At 40.7% G+C, this 18,901-nt stretch overlaps 1 protein-coding gene across 8 annotated transcripts in view; it reads left to right on the forward strand.

The window, feature by feature from the left end:
• RGSL1 (regulator of G protein signaling like 1) overlaps nt 1-18,901 on the forward strand; it is a 59,840-nt gene that overhangs the window by 30,478 nt on the left and 10,461 nt on the right. For all 8 annotated transcript variants that reach the window (XR_009490750.1, XM_059875327.1, XM_059875328.1 and 5 more), the window contains 8 exons: nt 2,791-2,896; nt 6,574-6,767; nt 9,158-9,275; nt 9,668-9,782; nt 12,304-12,430; nt 13,993-14,164; nt 17,098-17,236; nt 17,478-17,602. Coding sequence is in view for 7 of the 8 variants with exons in the window: in XM_059875327.1 (XP_059731310.1) it covers nt 2,791-2,896; nt 6,574-6,767; nt 9,158-9,275; nt 9,668-9,782; nt 12,304-12,430; nt 13,993-14,164; nt 17,098-17,236; nt 17,478-17,602 (1,096 nt within the window). In the remaining variant the exon portion in view is untranslated. The remainder of the gene's footprint in view (nt 1-2,790; nt 2,897-6,573; nt 6,768-9,157; nt 9,276-9,667; nt 9,783-12,303; nt 12,431-13,992; nt 14,165-17,097; nt 17,237-17,477; nt 17,603-18,901) is intronic.

An 18,901-nucleotide genomic window follows, 5' to 3' on the forward strand; every position in this document is an offset into this window, starting at 1 on the left:
GCATGAAATGCACCCTTGGTATCTCCAATTTTCTTGAAGAGATCTCTGGTCTTTCCCATTCTATTGTTTTCCTCTATTTCTTTGCATTGTTCACTTAAGAAGGCTTTCTTATCCCTCCTTGCTCTTCTTTGGAACTCTGCCTTCAGTTGTGTGTATCTTTCCCTTCCTCCTTTGCCTTTCACCTCTCTTCTTTGTTTCAGCTATTTGTAAGGCTTCCTCAGACAATCATTTTGCCTTCTTGCATGTCTTTTTCTTTGGGATGGTTTTGGTCACTGCCTCCTATACAGTGTTACGAACCTCTGTCCATAGTTCTTCAGGCACTCTGTCTATCAGATCTAACCCCTTGAATCTTTTCGTCACCTCCACTGTATAATCCCAAAGGATTTGATTTAGGTCATACCTGAATGGCCTACTGGTTTTCCCTACTTTCTTCAATTTAAATCTGAATTTTACACTAAGGAACTCATGAGCCACCATCAGCTCCAGATCTTGTGTTTGCTGACTGTATGGAGCTTCTCCATCTTTGGCTGCAAAGAACATAATCTGATTACTGTATTGACCATTGGGTGCTGTCCATGTGTAAAGTCATCTCTTGCATTGTTGGAAAAGGATGTTTGCTGTGACCAGCTTATTTTCTTGACAAAATTCTCTTAGCCTTTGCCCTGTTTCATTTTGTACTTCAGGGCCAAACTTACCTGTTATTCTGCATATTTCTTAATTTCCTACTTTTGTGTTCCAATCCCTTATGATGAAAACTACATCTTTTTTGGTGTTAGTTCTGGAAAGTCTTGTAGGTCTTCATAGAACTGGTCAACTTAAGCTGCTTTTGCTTCAGTGGTAAGAGCATAGACTTGGATGACTGTGATGTTGAATGGTTTGCCTTGGAAATGAACCAAGATCATTCTGTTGTTTCTGAGATGCACCCAAGTACTGTATTTCAGACTCTTTTGTTGACTGTAAGGGCTACTCCATTTCTTCTAAGGGATTCTTGCCCACAGTAGTAGATATAATGAACTTCTGAATTAAATTTGCCCATTCCCATCCATTTTAGTTCACTGATACCTAAGATGCCAAAGCCTTTGACTGTGTGGATCACAATAAACTGTGGAAATTTCTGAAAGAGATGGGAATACCAGACCACCTGACCTGCCTCTTGAGAAATCTATATGCAGGTCAGGAAGCAACAGTTAGAACTGGACAGGGAACAACAGACTGGTTCCAAATAGGAAAAGGAGTACATCAAGGCTGTATACTGTCCCCCTGCTTATTTAACTTCTATGCAGAGTACATCATGAGAAACGCTGGGCTGGAAGAAGCACAAGCTAGAATCAAGAATGCCAGGAGAAATATCAATAACCTCAGATATGCAGATGACACCACCCTTATGGCAGAAAGTGAAGAGGAACTCAAAAGCCTCTTGATGAAAGTGAAAGAGGAGAGTGAAAAAGTTGGCTTAAAGCTCAACATTCAGAAAACGAAGATCATGGCATCTGGTCCCTTCACTTCATGGAAAATAGATGGGGAAACAGTGGAAACAGTGTCAGACTTTATTTTTGGGGGCTCCAAAATCACTGCAGATGGTGATTGCAGCCATGAAATTAAAAGACACTTACTTCTTGGAAGGAAAGTTATGACCAACCTAGATAGCATATTCAAAAGCAGAGACATTACTTTGCCAACTAAGGTCCATCTAGTCAAGGCTATGGCTTTTCCAGTGTTCATGTATGAATGTGAGAGTTGGACTGTGAAGAAAGCTAAGTGCCAAAGAATTGATGCTTTTGAACTGTGGTGTTGGAGAAGACTCTTGAGAGTCCCTTGGACTGCAAGGAGATCCAACCAGTCCATTCTGAAGGAGATCAGCCCTGGGATTTCTTTGGAAGGAATGATGCTAAAGCTGAAACTCCAGTATTTTGGCCACCTCATGCGAAGAGTTGACTCATTGGAAAAGACCCTGATACTGGGAGGGATTGAGGGCAGGAGGAGAAGGGGATGGCAAAGGATGAGATGACTGGATGGCATCACCGACTCGATGGACATGAGTTTGGGTGAACTCTGGGAATTGGTGATAGACAGGGAGGCCTGGTGTGCTGTGATTCATGGGATCACAAAGAGTCGGACACAACTGAGCCACTGAACTCAACTGAACTGAAGATGTCAATGTTCACTCTTGCCATCTCCTTCTTGGCCATGTCCTATTTACCTTGATTCATGGACCTAACATTCCAGGTTCCTATGCAATATTTTCTTTATAGCATCAGCCTTTTACCACCAGACATGTCCACAACTGAGCATTGTTTCCATTGGCCCAGCTGCTTCACTCTTACTGGAGCTATTAGTAATTGTCCTCTGCTCTTCTTCAGTAGTGTACTGGACACCTTCCAACCTGGGGGGTTCATATTCCAGTGTCATATCTTTTTGCCTTTTTATACTGTTCATGGGTTAGTCCAGTCAAAATACTGGAGTGGGTTACCATTTGCTTCTCCAGTAGACCAGGTTTTGTCAGAACTCTTCACTATGACCCATCCATCTTGGGTGGCCTTGCACAGCATGGCTCATAGCTTCATAGAATTACATAAGTCCCTTTGCCACGACAAGACTGTGATCCATGAACGGGAGTTTTAGGGAGCAAGTCCCCGTAACAGCTGCTATCTCAGGCCACTGGCCACTGGGGACTTTGGTTTTTCTACATGCATTCAATATATGATAATGTCCTTCGCACTTTGTTCTTTCTTACTGTCTGCAGTGTTCTTTATAATATGATGTTCCTCACTTTTGTAATTTTATTTTTAGATTTTACTGTAGAAATTTTCAGAGAACCAAAGATGGTTTTACCCTCAAAAAGGAGAATGTCATTCTTTAAAAGGGCTAATGTGAGGAAGCCTTCGATAAGACCCAGGTAAGACATAGGATCTGGTCACAACAATATGTTCAGGCACACGCTTTCCTTAATCATACTGTACATGCACAGGGATACTTTGTTATTTTAAATCACTATTTATTTTCTAAAATTTGCACCATGCAATGTATATTATACAATAACTTTTTAAAACTTAACAAGCTATCATGGATATCCTTTCATGTCAATATAAATAGATTTACCTTCTTCCATACTATGGATGTTGCATGGTTTATTTAACTATATATTTTTAATGGACATGTATATTATCTTTACTTTTCCATTGCTATGACTAGTACCCCAAGAAACATTTTTGTATGGATGTCCTTGCCAGTTTGTGTTTTTGTGGATTGCATACAGCTGTAGTAGTCTCCTAACTAGCTCCTTACTTCTTGTCTCAGCCTCTAAGTTCCCAATGCTAGACAAAGAGTCTGTGATCTTTTCTTTCAGAAATGCCCACTCTTTCTTTCCATTCACCTTAGCATAAGCTCCATCTCTACAAAATAAAGTTCTCCAGTTGTATATCTGCTATGACTTCTACCTCCTCTGAAGTAATAAACTTTTAAAATACAAGAACTTACCATGTTCTATTTTTTACTACTTTTTAATTTTTTAAGTATGTTTTCCACCTTCTCAACTTGATGATAATTTTCTTATGCATGCCATTCATTCAGGCACTTATTTTTTTAATTTAGTATTATCTACTAATGACTGGCTGTATGATAAGTTCTCTTATAGATGATAGAGATGTATTAGCACATACAAATTTGTTAGTCAATGTCACTGGCAGAATATTTTGTATAGAGAAAGCTTCCAGAAGTATGTTTTCAGTTATTGATAATGTTCATTGAGGGTTATAAGTCCTCTGTCTCTTCTAAATTCTCTAGATGGAGCTTCCTCCTCTTCAAGGAACTAAAATTATTCCCTGAAGTTCAATCATTTATTCCTTTTGCTGTTCCAGTTTGTACTATTCACCACTCTCCACTATGTCTACAAAAATATGTAGTTCCTAGTTTAGTTGATGGAGAAGGCAGTGGCATCCCACTCCAGTACTCTTGCCTGGAAAATCCCATGGATGGCGGAGCCTGGTAGGCTGCAGTCCATGGGGTCGCTAAGAGTTGGACACGACTGAGCGACTTCACTTTCACTTTTCACTTTCATTTATTGGAGAAGGAAATGGCAACCCACTCCAGTACTCTTGCCTGGAGAATCCCACGGTCAGGGGAGCCTGGTGGGCTTCCATCTATGGGATCGCATAGAGTCGGACACGACTAAAACGACTTAGCAGCAGCAGTTTAGTTGAATATAAAAGAAGTCTTTTCTTTTCCTTCTCTCTCTCTCTTTTTTCTTTTTCTTTTTTTTTGATCACTCCATGCAGCTGTGGGAACTTAATTCCCTGACTAGGGATTGAACCTGCACCCTTGGCAGTGAAAGTGTGGAATCCTAACCACTAGACCACCCAGGAATTCCCCCAATCTAGCTTTCTACTATTATGTTTTATGTCCCTTTACCCTGTGTATTCTGTGTTTTAACAGATTTTCAAGTCTATTTGAAAATTTAGTATTTTCAAGTCTGTGAATACTATATATATCTGAAACTAATATAATATTATAAATCAGCCATACTTCAATAATAAAACAATGGAGACTAAAGGTGGTGGAATGATATATTCAGACTAAACTTGGGGGAAGTAGAAGGAAGTAAATAATAAACGAGTGGAAATCAATAATACGAAGAGAAGAAAAATGAGAAAATCCAAGCACAAATAAGTTTTTTGTAAAGATTAACAAAACTGATAAACCATTAACTATACTGACAAAAGGGAAAAAGTGAAGTGACACAGATTTCCAAAACCTGGACCAGAAGAGAGGACCACTGACCCTAAAGAAACTAACCTGTTTGTAAGAAAATGCAAGGAGTATGACAATGACAATTAGATGAAATAGAGCAATTTCTAGAAATACCCAAATTTCTGAAACTGACTCAAGAAATAGAAAATGTGAGTAAATCTCTATATCAAGAGAAGAAATTGGATTAATAATTTAAAATCTCACAGATAAAAGTCTAGACAGATGGCTTCACTGGAAAAAGCTATGAAATATTTAAAGAATAAATGCTACCAATAGTCTACAAACTCTTTGAGGAAATAGAGGAAAAAGGAACACTTCTAATATGTTTATGAGGCAGCAAGTATTATCCTGATCCCAAAGCCAAACAAAATTATCATAAGAAAACTGCAGACCAATAACCCTCTCAAACCTAGGTATGAAAATCCTCAATAAAATATTAGCAAACCAAATTCAACCACATTTAAAAAGGATTATATACCATAACCAAGTGGGATTTATTCCAGGAATGCAAATAATGCATCTGAAAATAAATTAATACAATGCATCATGTTAATAAAATAAGGGAAAAAACTTCACACAAGTATCTCGATTGATGCATTAAAAGCATTTTATAAAATCTAGCATCCATTTATGATAAAAATTCTCAATAAACTTAGAAGGGAATCATCTCATTCTTTAAAAGTACATTTATGAGAGGGTGAGTTGAATGGAGAGAATGCATATACATTACCATATATTAAATAGATAGCCAATGGAAATTTGCTGTTTGACTCAGGGAACTCAAACTGGGGCTCTGTAACAACCTGAAGGGGTGGGAAAGGGTGGGAAATGTGAGGGAGGTTCAAGAGGGAGAGATCATATGTACACCTGTGGCTAATTCATGGGCTTCCCACAATGCTCACTGGTAAAAGAATCTGCCAAGGCAGGAGTTGCAGGAAACCCCGGGGTTGATCCCTGGCTTTGTAAGATCCCCTAGAGAAGGAAATGGCAACTACTCCAGTGTTCTTGCTGGGAGAATCCCATACACAGAGGAACCTAATTCATGGCTAATTCATGTTGATGAATGAGAGAAATCAAACCAATATTGTAAAGCAATCATCCTTCAATTAAATAAATAAATAAAAAGAAAAAACTTATAGCTAACATCATTCTTAACAAGACAAGTATTTAACAGGAGAAGAACAAGTTGGACAACTTGTGAATTTGTATGGAAAGGTTCTACCAATGACAAATGACATAAAGATAAGGTTCAATGGGCAGCCGAAACTGTGAAGTGGAATTCACAGAAACTGGAGAGATAGCTTCACCGTAACAGTGAAAGTCCCTTCCTCATGTCAATGAAAACTGAAACCACAGAGGATGTAGAGATTACCTAGCAGAAACAAATCCTAAGGCAAGAGTCAAGAGAATTGAGTTGAAACATTAGGGCAACACCTGTACACAAGAAACAGTGAACGAAGAAATCAGCAGTGGAAATTTTGAAATATTGATCTATAACAACTGCTGGTCACTCATGCTCTGTCTTGCTGAAATGACTGCCAATGAATCCATAATGGAAGAAGTTTTCCTTGGAAAAGAAAAAAGCCCCCTTTAAAATACTCCTTCTCTTCTTCCATTGGGGTTGTCAAATGATTAGACCAAGCTTAGGATGGGTACATTAAGTTAATCTCTAGGAAACAAGCAGAGTAACCAATTTATCCACTCTGCTCTTCAGTCACAGTCCAAAGCCCTGAAGTCTGGCAGAGGCCCTTCCCCATTCCCTAACTGGAGCAGAATCCAGGGTCACCGTCTCTCTCTCTCTGCCAATGATGCTTTCTTGTTTTCCAGAAACTTGACAGAAGTCCTCCTAAACACACAGCACTTGGAGTTCTTCAGGGAGTTCCTCAGAGAACGGAGGGCTGAAACCCCATTGCAGTTCCTGGTCGCCATACAGAAGATCAGCGTTGAGACAAATGAAAAGATTTATAATTCTCTCTTTGAAAACGTAATCAAGACTTTCTTCCACGGCAAAAACTCTCCTGGTATGCATTCTCCTCTCCTGAAATCGTTTCCTTTACCCTTTAGAATCTTAGGTTTGGGGAAGAGACTGCTGTCTCCCTGAGAAAGCAGAACAGAGCAGCGGCCACATGGGGCAGTATTGAGACAAAGCTGAAGACGGTGAAAGCAGAGAATAATAATAAATCCACTTTTAAAAATTGAAGTATAGTTAATTTCCATTAGATTTGTCTCAGATATAGGGCATAGTGATTCAATATTTTTATAGAGTATAATCCACTTAAAGTTATTATAAATTACTATATTATATATTATTATGTATTATATTATATAAAGTTAATATAAGACTATATTCCCTGTGCTATATAATACATCCTTGGTGGTCGTGGTGAAGTCACAAAGTCATGTCCGACTCTTGCAACCCCATGAACACCAGCCCACCAGGCTCCTCTGTCCATGCAGTTTTTCCAGGCAAGATTACTAGAGTGTGTTGCCATTTCTTTATCCAACAACATATCCTTATATCTTATTTATCTTAAACATAGTTCATATCTCTTCATCCCCTCCTCCTATCTTGTGCTACCTCCCTCCCCTCTTCCCACTGATAACCACTAGCTTATTCTCTATATCCGTGAATCTGTTTATGTTCTGTTATATTCATTTTTTTAAAATTTTTAGATTCCACATATAAGTGATAACATGCAGTGTTTCAAAGAAGAAAAAACAAATCAAATCTATCATTCTTTTTCTTAAAGATAAAACTGAAAGAAAGACACACAGGCCCAAAAAACTGCATTCATTGTTGTTCTTTTATATGTAACCATCCTGAAGTATAATATTGATAAGACAGAATGGATAGTGGGTTAAAATCAGAATGTGCTTGAAGCAAGAGTTTTATTTAAATTCTTAACATGTGTTAGTATTTAGTTTTTTTATAAGTAGGAAAATCGCTATAGAAAAACTAAAATAATAATACAATAATAAATCCAAAATATAATACCACAAGTAAAAGAAGATACTTATACTTGTTTGTGAAATATATCCTCTCAACCCTGAAAGTAGGATTTAATTTAATCCTTAAGAGATAGGTATAAATAACTTAGAAGGTAGGGATAAATAACTCCATTTTTCTAATGAGGAAAGTAAAACATGGAGAAGTTAACTAACTTGTCCAATTAGTGAAACTTGAATTAAACTCCAGTCATTTGATCCTTCACATCAAGTAGACTGGAGTTAGATCCAAAATCATGTGTTAGCAGGATGCAAAGCTAGAGTATCCACCATCTATGGGATGAAAAGAGTACTGAAAGGTGCTGAGAAGGAGAACTGTCTCCCTGAAAATCTTTGTTGCGTAAGTTTTGTCTTATTTTCTTGCCTAAGGCCAGGAGGGTAAATCTGATCCATGTAAATTCATCTTGTCCAGAAGCAGAAACTGCAAGTAAAGTACTGACCTATAATTCTAGAGGAAAACCAAAGGGGATGAGCATGATCCCATCCTGGAGGTAAACAAATCTTCTTGCAAAGCAATGAAGAAGCCTCCTGTTTTGGAACAGATGAACAGATAGGCTTGTGTGTGTGTTTTGCTTGTGTTAAACCAAGATAGGTTATAAATTAGGAAAGAAGAAAAAGCAGTAAATGGGCAGGTCTTTACTTGTGAAGTTGCTCAGTCGTGTCTGACTGTTTGCAACCCCAGGGACTGTAGCCTACCAGGCTCCTCTGTCCATGGAATTTTCCAGGCAAGAGTACTAGAGTGGGTTGCCATTTCCTTCTGCAGGGGATCTTCCTGACCCAGGGATCGAACCCAGGTCTCCCACATTGCAGGCAGACACTCTACCATCTGAGCCACCAGGGAAGCTAAAATGGGCAGGTCTTTACTTATAAGTAATATTTATTTGTTGAGTCTCAGGATATTAAGTTTTGTGCATCATTTTGAATGAGCTAGAAGAGAAAGAAGAATATGCAGATCCTGTCCTTAATAAGCTTTTAAATCTTTTTAATGAACACAGTAGTCTTTGAACTCCTGGAGAATCATATTGCCCTTAGAATATTTATTGGTAATCTTGGATTTCCCATCTGCCTCAGCCACTTAACTTTAATCCTTTATTCCTCTATTCTCTTCCTTAACTGAAAACTTCAAACTAGCTGCAGAAATGGAGTCCTTTAAAATATTGCTTTCCCCTTAAGCACTTATCTTTGAAATTTGGAATGGACTAACCCAGGAAGTATTTGCTCTACAAATACGTGTACACATAGCATTCCAAATGTACTTTTGAGATTTTCAAACAAATTGTGGAGAGCTGAATCTGGCCAGACTGAGAACAAGGAACCATAAGGCTCTTGGATGAAAAAAGTCCTAGCCACCTCAGAAATGGTGCATAAGAAAATGATGACTTTTCTTCTCTCTTGCATTTTCTAGAGCAAATGCTGCAGTGTAATGCCCCTCTTATCAAGGAAGTCTCTCTCATGCATCATGTCAGCACGACAACGTTGTTAATGCTCCAGGGCTTCGTCATGAGGTCTCTGGAGGAAAAGTGGTGAGTGTTGCTGGGTGAAGGCAGTGATTCTCTGAGCTGCTCTTTGACTTCTGAAAGTCACATTAGTGTCAGAGTCTACTCTCACGGTTCACTGCCAAGCGTCCCTACAAAATAAAAGCTGAACTTGCCCTCTTACCTGCCTACCTGCACACACATACACACACACACACACACATTTCTGTTCACCTCCCTGAGCGAGGAACACTACAGTATTGGTCAGGAAGAACAGACTGACATGAGCAAGGGATTGGAATGGTTAGAGGAGTGTTTTTAAATATCTCACCATTCACCAAATTCCCCTTCCTCCAAAAGCTGAGAGAGGTTTGCCTGGACTGTTATCTTTCAAGTACCATGTTTTTGCATTCTTTAATATTCCTGGTCTCCTGCTGCAGGTTTAAAGATTACCAAGAACTGTTTCCACCTCAACCTTTGGAGAAGGAAGCTGAAATACCAATAGCTTCACCCAAGAAGCCCTCAAAGACGGCAGTTTACCTGCAGGAATCCCAGGTCAGTGGGGAAGATAGCAAAGACAAGACTGGGGACCAGGAAACCACGCCTAGGCATTGCCGACCACGCAGAAGAGTTGCACTGTTAGCTTATTTATTCACCAAAGCAGCTACTCTTTGGGATAGGTTTTCAAATCCCCATTTACAACGGAAGAATTTGAGGCTCAGAGCAATTGTTACCCAGAGGGAATTTCAAGAAACCCCTGTCTTCACTATTTGTGATTAGAACCAGTTGAATGGCAGGCACAGAGGCTGGTCATATGGAGATCAAAATGTTGGTTTGTTGGTTTGTTTTTAACTACTGAAAGCTGACTTGGGGGACATGGATTGGCTGTGAAGTCAAGTGGGTTTAATAATCCTCTCTGTACCCTTACTTTCTTACATGTCCAGTCACTAACAAAGAGGAACAGTTAGACCCCCACTTAGCTGGGTGAGCTCCCTGCTGTATGACAAAAGGCAGGCCTGAACACAGGTGTCTGCAGACCAGCAGCTCCCAGAGAGAACTCTGGAGGCTAAAGAACAAAGCCTGCCCTGTCCTGCTTCCAAGCTCATCAATTATCGAACTCACGCTTTCTCCCATGGGAGGACAGAAGAAGGAAAGAAAGAGGAGACAGGAATATGATTCAGGAAAGTCTCTTCATAGGGTTTGAGAAAAAAAGTACATACTCCTCTTAAATAATCACTTGATCAGCATGTTGTAGAACTGGTCATCAGAAAGATTTGCACCCAACTCTATTTGACACTAAAGATCATGCCAGAGAATCTCTGGAAAGAATGCCTATGCCACTCACAGATATAGGGAAGAAATTATGGTTACCAGTGAGGAAAGAAAGGTAGGGAGGGACAAGATAAGGGTCAGGAAGGAAGAGTTATTATGGGACTATATGAAATCATATGTGTGAAGTTTTTGAAAATTGTAGAGTACAGTTTAAAGAAATTTTCATTCAATTTTTTTTAAAAAGATGTGACAAAGAAATTTTTTAACCCAACAAACTCCAAATCATATATGTATTATAGTCACAACTATATCAAATTATATACCCACTGGGTGAAATAAAAACAATTATATTAGGATAGTGAAAAAATAATGCCTATGCCCACTGATGCAGACCCCCAGGTATGATAACATGCTGCTCCCTTCTTTCTCCTTTTTATTTCCTCCATATGTGGGTCAACTCAATCATTTGGGAGAGTGAAAAGAATACTGCATCCAACACCAGGATGCTGAGTTTTAATTCAAGTCTTGTCAGTTCCTGTTAGTTAAGAAGGTGTAAAAAGGACTCAGCATGTACTTGTTCCTGCTTTGTGCTGAGCACTGCACACAGTGATATACATATATTATGACTAACCTTCACCATAACCCTAAAGGCTATTGTTTCTATCTTTCACATGGAGACATTGAGACATACATTAAGGAAGTTGACCCAAATTACCCAATTAAGGTGAAGATAGGCTCCAGACTCAAAACTTCTGACACTAAATCCAGTAGTTTATATGCTTTGCCACTGACTCACTATGGGCTTCCCAAGTGGCTCAGCATTAAAGAATCCACCTGCAGAAGACTGAGGGTTTGATCCCTGGAGGGATCTCCAGGAGGGTACCCTGGAGAAGGAAATGAAGCCACTCCAGTATTCTTGCCTGGGAAATCCTATGGACAGAGGAGCCTGGTGGGCTACAGTCCATGGGGTCATAAAAGAGTCGGACACAAATTAGCAACTAAAATTCATTCATTCACTAGCTCTCCAAAGCCAAGCTTACACTGAGGTTTCCTCTCTATGAAATGAGACAACTGAACTAGTTAATCAAGATTCTCTCTGGCTCTGAATATCAGCTTGCTGCTGCTGCTGCTAAGTCACTTCAGTCGTGTCTGACTCTGTGCGACCCCATAGACAGCAGCCCGCCAGGCTCCCCAGTCCCTGGGATTCTCCAGGCAAGAACACTGGAGTGGGTTGCCATTTCAAGGGGTAAATAAACTAGAGAATTGTCACTGGTAATCTATTAAGAAATAGGTGAGGAAATGTAACATGTATTTTTAATGTGTCCCTGTGTTTTGGGGGGGGGTAGTGTATGAGTGTCTGCATGTGTAGTTATATTTTCCTTTTATAATGCTTAGAAATGATTTACTCATTTCCTTATTTCTTCAACATTTCAAAATCTGCTTGAGCTATTATTCCCCTTCCTGTGAGTCATGCTTATCTCTGTCCTCTGTCTCTTTCTGTTTTTAGCTCTCACATGCCCTCTCCCATTCATGGCATCTCAAATCTTCACTGTAGGAAGACTATGGTAGAAAGAACATTGTCAGTGGCCTCAACCATGCCTGGGTGATTCTGGCTTATTCTGGGGAAGGTTATATAAGTTCTTTGACCTGAGTTTCCTTACTTTTAAATTGAAGCTAAAACTTAATCTTTTTAAAGGAGATGTGAGGATTCAATGTGATGAATGTCAAGTTTCTGGCACACAGTAGACTCAGTGAACAGCAGGCTATGCTAATGAATATGTGACTCTCCTTACTCTTTCCCCAGAAGAGAGGTTGGCTGAAGATGATCAGCTTTATTAGGAGCTTTTGTAATTACCGCAGATTTATGTCTCATCCCCATAAGCGCCAGGAACTTGAAGACTATCTTCACCTGGAAGTACACAACAAGGAAAGTAAGTCACTTCTCTATTTATTCCTCTTCCCTGTTGATATTTTAGCTACAAGGGTTAACCCAGGTAAGAAGCTACAGAGCTTACTGCTTTATGTCATGCTACTGCAGAACCACACCTGGGTTCACTCACTCACCTGCAGCACAGCCAGTCTTCTAACACTGAGTTGTGGTGAAGAAAGGTATAGCATTTTTTGCGAGGCATCCAACACAGAGCCAAGCAAGGAGCATGGGCAGCTCATGCTCAAAAGACCCGAACTCCTGTTGCCTTTTAGGGAAGGATTTTTAAAGGCAAGATGAGGGAGAGGGTTGCAGGGTACCTGATCAGCTCATTGATATTCTTCTGATTGGTTGGTAGTGAGGTAATTGCGGGTCAACCTCATCAACCTTCTGGTTCATATTGGTCTGGGATCTACATGCTGGTGGTCAGCATGCAATTAACTTCTTTCACCTGATTGGGGTTTTAGTGTCCAAAAAACAACTCAAGGATATGGCTCATATAGATTATTATCTATAGCCTTTGAAGAGGAATCAAACGTCCTTGGTTGGATAAACTACAGATAACTACTATTATTTTGTCTTGCTTGACTCTTTTCCTTAGTTGCTGCTGCATTTTCTCACTTCTCTGATTCAATTTGTTCTTTGGAACTCAGAGAAGGCCCAGGAGGCTAAAGCTTTTCTATAAACAAGAGGCAGGGCACATGGGGAGTGGAGGTGGAGGTGTCTGTCCCTGGGAAGGCCCTGCAGGGTCCTGTTTGCTTTCAATGCTTGCATTAGCCTGGGGTCTAGCAAGAACTCCAGGTCCTGGGTATGAAAGCAAGCCTAGTTCCACATAGTGAGGATGTGAGCCCAGTGCATTCTATTTCAGAAGCCAGAAAAGACAGGTAATGATCAGTCTCAAGAACTTTGAATTCTCACATGTTACAAAACTACTTCCTCATGTTGTTTGTATGGATTTATTCAACTACCTCATTCATTAGTTCATTTGTTCATTCAGTGCACTTTTTGAGAGTCCACAGTGTGGCCAGCACTTTTCCAGGTGCTGGAGATACAGTAGTGAATTTGCAGCATATGATCTGCCCTTATGGCATCCCATTTTTAGGGCAAGACATAAAATGAGAGTCACAGATATTGGAGCCAGATTGCCTAGATTTGAATCTGCCACTTTCTAACTGGAGGATCCTGCATAAGTGACTTTGTGCCTCATCTGTATAATGGAAATAACAATTGTGTTGTTGTGAGAATTAAGTGAGTTAATACATGTAAAGCCTCTTAGAACTATTCTTGGCAATAGTAAGTGCTATAAAAGGGTAGGGGCTTCCCAGGTGGCATTAGTGGTAAAGAACCCCCCATGCCATTGCAGGAGATGTAAGAGACATGGGTTTGATCCTTGGATGGGGAAGATTCGCCTGGAGGAGGGCCTGGCAACCCACTCCAAACACACAGCATGTACATGTAGAAGGTTTAGTCAGTATTCTTGCTATTTTTATAGAATTGTGACCAATGATCCCATTGATAAATGTTGATTCCTCTGTCTCTCTCTCTTCCTCCCTCTCCCCCTCTCAGATTTCTCCACAGCCCCAAACATATCAGGACGCCCAATGCCAAATCCCAGTGTCCGGAGCACAGATCATGAAAATGGAGACATAGTCCTTATGAAGCGCCGGGTATTTGGTCACAGGATTATCATCATCAACTATGCCGTCAATGATTTCTATTTCTTTTCTGAAATGGAAAAGTAAGTTTCCTATTTCTCCTTCCCCTCATGGCTTTCCACACTTAGTTCCTCTCAGCAAAGACTGCAGTGGCCTGGAAGAGACACAAGGACTTCAGCTCTGCCAGGCAGCAGTCCCCACCTGAAAACCTCACTATGTAAGGTCCCTGAATCCATGCCCACCATTCTTTCCCCTCGATCTTAAAAGCTCCTCCATATTCTGCAGTTCCCGCTATTGAAATGCACTTATTTATACCCAGAAAGTGGAGCAGTTTTTCCCTATTATTTGTTAATATGATAGATGTCCACTATGTTGCATAACTGGACCAATAGTTCTTTCATTAAAGCAAGGAAGTATAACAATAAAATGTGTGTGTATGAATGTATGACATTAAGCAGATAAATTTTAAGTTAAAACATATTCATGTAAATTTACCTGTAAAACTTGAAGTAAAGCCAAAACCATTCCACTAATTGGAGGTCTACATATTTTTCTTGTGTATACCATACCCAAAATGTGATCTACTATTTCTAACTTTTCTCTTCTGTAGTGGAGGGAGAAACTATAGTTACTGCAAAGCAATTTAATCCTTCTGGATTTTTATACTTACTTTTTCAACATTTAAAATTGCCTTCCACACCTATCTAACTCAGGAGTAATTTTTAATTTTTTAATTTTTAAAAATTGGAGTCTAGCTGATCTCATTAGCCATTTTTTAATACAGTTTTTAAAATTTATGTTATCATGTGGGATCTTAGTTCCCCCACCAGGGGTTGAACCCTCATGCACTGCATTGAAAGTGGGTAGTCTTAGTCATTGGGCCTCAGGGAAGTCCCAAGAGCAATTTTTTATATAGAAACTTGCCTTTATTGAAACATCCCAAAGCATTCAAATTTGTTTTCACAAAAACAACAAATTCCTTTTCTTTTCATGTTCATAGTTTGTCAATTTTCATAAATTACAAATTAAAGTAACAACAGGCAAAAATATTTGGGAAGAGATATGAACAGCTCTCTGTAACTATTTGCCTCAGTTAGTTACAGAAAAGCGAGCAAGTTCATGAAAAGGTCCCAGCAGTGCGTATGGTGGTATGCCATCAGGATCAGGCAATGTGTTCTTTAGATGTGCAGGGCACCTACCTGGTAACTCAGCACACCAGTTAGGGGTGTTTGGTTAAGAGATCTCCCACTGGTACCCCAAGGAAGGGTTTGGCTCAGTTCCACATATATTTATTGCTTGTTTATTATTTCTTAGGCACTGAATTTAGCATTGCAGATATAAAAAAAAAAAAAACCTGCTAAGGCATGTTCTCTGTTCTCCAAGACCCCACCGACTAATGGGATGGCAGAGAAAAAACACAAATGGAAGTTAAGAAGTAGGATGATAGTTGTCAAGTCAAGCCCAGGAAGTACATGTAGACAACTGAGTGCTTAGGAGCGGTTTCTTGGGAGACAGGTCACCTAAGCTGAACTTTGAAGGATGAGTAGCGGTTAGTGAGGGTTTTTGTTGTTTTTTTTTTTAAGTGTTCAAGGGGGAGGCGAGTGAGGGGCAGAAAAATAATACCAGCGTAAACAGCCCTCCCTGGTGCTCCAAGTCCTGCCACCATCATCTCTGCTTTCTCACTTGCCCTCTACAAACTTGTCCACACAGCCACCAGAGCAGCCTTTTCTCAGCGTAGAACGATTATATCACTCTCCTGTTTAAAGCGTGCCAGCAGCTTCCCATTCCCGCTGGCAGGAAGTCCAGACATCCTCTCACTGCCTAAAGAGCCTTGATGAACAGAGCCTGTCTGTATCTTGGAGCTTACCTCATGCTACCTGCCACTCACCCCAAGCTCTAGCAAGGAGGGTCTCTGCTGTGTCTTACCAGTGCCCTCCCAAGATGGTGCCTGCCTCAGAGCCTTTGCACCCCTGCCCTCGGATCTTCAGATGACTGTCTTTTTCTTTTTCGTTGTACAAGTCTCAGTGCCTGCCCCCTTTCCTGTCACTCATCCCCTTTTGTTGTCTCCTTAGCATTCTACTGCATATTGAATTATTCATCTGTTTACTTAAATGTGTCTTCTTCCTCTCACTGATTATGAGTTCCTGGAAAGCAGGATATTGTTTACTGTGTTCACTGCTGAACCCCTGCTCCTGGAACTGCACCAGCACAGAGTAAAACCTTAATAACTACCCACTGATCAAGTATATGAATGGACATGCAGAATAGGCTGATAATGGGAGGCCCATGGTACTCTACTCTTAAGAAGATTTTAAATGGTTAAGATTTAAAATGGCCTGAGAGAAGTATGCTGTGTACTTAAGGTATAACTGACAGATATTTTGATTAGTAAAAGAATATACTGCTAGAAGACAAAAAGTAGTTGCTGCCAGGGGCTGGAGGAAAGGCGAAATGGGAGTTAGTGTTTGTTGTGTATGGAGTTTTAGTTTGGGAAAATGAAAACAGTTCTGGAGTCAGTTGATGGTGATGATTTCACAGTTTATATGGATGTACTTAATGTCACTGACCTCTACACTTAAAAATGATTAAACTGGAAATCTTATGTCCTGCATATTTTACTATAATAAAAAAAAAATTAAGGAAAGGAATATGTTGCTTCAGAGAGCGGTGGTAATTGTGAGAGGGTCAGCACAGGAGGGGAAAAAATAGCAAGATAACACTTAGCTCTTGAAATAGTTGCAGGCAAAACCGATGAAAGCTCCAGGACGGGTAAAGAAGGGAGGATGGGATAAATAAAGGAGCTTGCAGTGAAGAAATATACTTGAAGAAGCACTTGGCATAACCTGTGACATGTGGTAGGTGCTCAACATTTGCCAATGGATGAATTATGATTGAATGAATGACCTGGCTCAGGACTAGCTCTTATGTTTTTAGGACAGAAATAGATCTGGGCCAGAAACACTGTTTAATTTTGCTTTTTTTCCTTGCTGATTTCCTCTTTACTACTTCTTTTTAGATTTAATGATTTGGTGAGTTCAGCTCGTGTGCTACAAGTCAATCGGGCATACAACGAAAATGATGTGATCCTAATGAAGTCCAAAATTAGTATCATCCTAAAGCTGTACCTGCATGCAGATGTCCCTCCAAGGCTGAGAGTAAGGAGGACCCCCACTCCTCTCTGGCCTTTTGCCAAGAAGCATTGGCCCCTACAAGAATCCTGAAAGCTTTCATAAGGCACCTCCTAAGTCTGGGTCAACCCGATGACCTTTACCTAGCAGTCCCATTAAAAACTTCTGCCTTTGGGGAGGGGATGGTCTTAAAAGTCCTGAGGTCCAAAAGAGGTTTCCTGCCTTCCCTGGAACCTCTGCCAGTGACAGGCTCCCACTCTGCGGGTAGGTGAACATCTCTGATGCCCAGAAGGACGCGATCCTTACTGCCATTTCAGACGGCCGCCTGGATCGGAGCATCTTCCATGGGGCTATTATGTCTGTCTTCCCCATCATTATGTACTTCTGGAAAAGGTAATTTCTCCCTTCATCTGAGGACCATGAGGTCAGAAAAACACATTTGACTTTTGAGAGACCTTTCTGTCTTCCTCTAGCCCTCTGTTTCAGTTTCTACTTTCGTGGGAACTACAGTGGTATATCCTTCTCCTGCTCACCCACTCTATCCCTCACACTGAACACTGAGTCAGAGGGTGGAAGGCCATGCAAGGGGTGGGTAACTGGCTCCCCCCTCTCTTCTGGGCTTGCTTGGAAGAGGTGTTAGGTTTCTTAGGTTTCGGGGTTTCGGTTCCTCACCTAAAGATGAGGGTACGTGTGTGCTCAGTTGCTTCAGTCGTGTCTGACTCTTTGCCACCCCATGGACTGCAGCCCATCAGGCTCCTCTGTCCATGGGAATTCTCAAGGCAAGAATACTGGAGTAGATTGCCATTTCCTCCTCCAGGGGATCTGCCCGACCCAGGTGTCGAACTTGCGTCTCTTACATCTCCTGCATTGGCAAGCAGGTTCTTTACCATTATCCCCACCTGGGAAAGCCCCAAGGATGAGAGTGGACTGCAAGTACTTGGGGGGTAAATTCTGTCAAGACTAACACAATTGTATTTGTGCTTAAGGAGTCTCATGGAGGCAGTAACCAGAAAACCTTTGCTCTGTTAGGCTGAAATCCCATAATTATCACTAGGGGCACGACTATTAGATATTTCCATTTTCAAAGGAGATGGACAATCAGATTTGCATGCCATATCTCTCAAGATTAAAGTAGCAAATGTGGCCATTAACTCAAAGTGAAAACATGGTGAGGAATCTGTGAAGGTCAAAATACAAACATTAAACTAACCAAACGGCTGCGTGACAGATACAACTTGAGGCCCACTGCTTTCAGAACCTACTTGTCACGGCTTGGGCTGAGAGACTAGCCCAGGTCCTCACAGTCTTCCCAGCCAGTTATTAACTCCTGTGATCTACTCCAGCTCCAGCTCATGCCGTCAACATAGTGACAGGCAGTACCCTAGGGGATAGTGACCAGAGGACAGCTGGCTGAAATGTTCCCAGACCAGGCTGATTTGGACATTTAGACTATTTTGTGATTCTGACTCCTAAGGGTTTCCCTCTCCTACAAAAAAAAATTTTTTTTGTTTATTAAAATAGAAGTAAAGGTTGTTTACACTTCCCTTGTAGCTCAGTCAGTAAAGAATCTGCCTGCAATGCAGGAGGCCTGGATTCAGTCACTGAGTCAGGAAGATCCCCTGGAGAAGGGAATGGCTCCACTTCAATATTCTTGCCTGGAGAATCCCATGGACAGAGGAGCCTGGCAGGCTA

Source organism: Bos taurus, chromosome 16 (genome assembly GCF_002263795.3).
Source record: "Bos taurus isolate L1 Dominette 01449 registration number 42190680 breed Hereford chromosome 16, ARS-UCD2.0, whole genome shotgun sequence".
Taxonomy (NCBI): Eukaryota; Metazoa; Chordata; class Mammalia; order Artiodactyla; family Bovidae; genus Bos; species Bos taurus.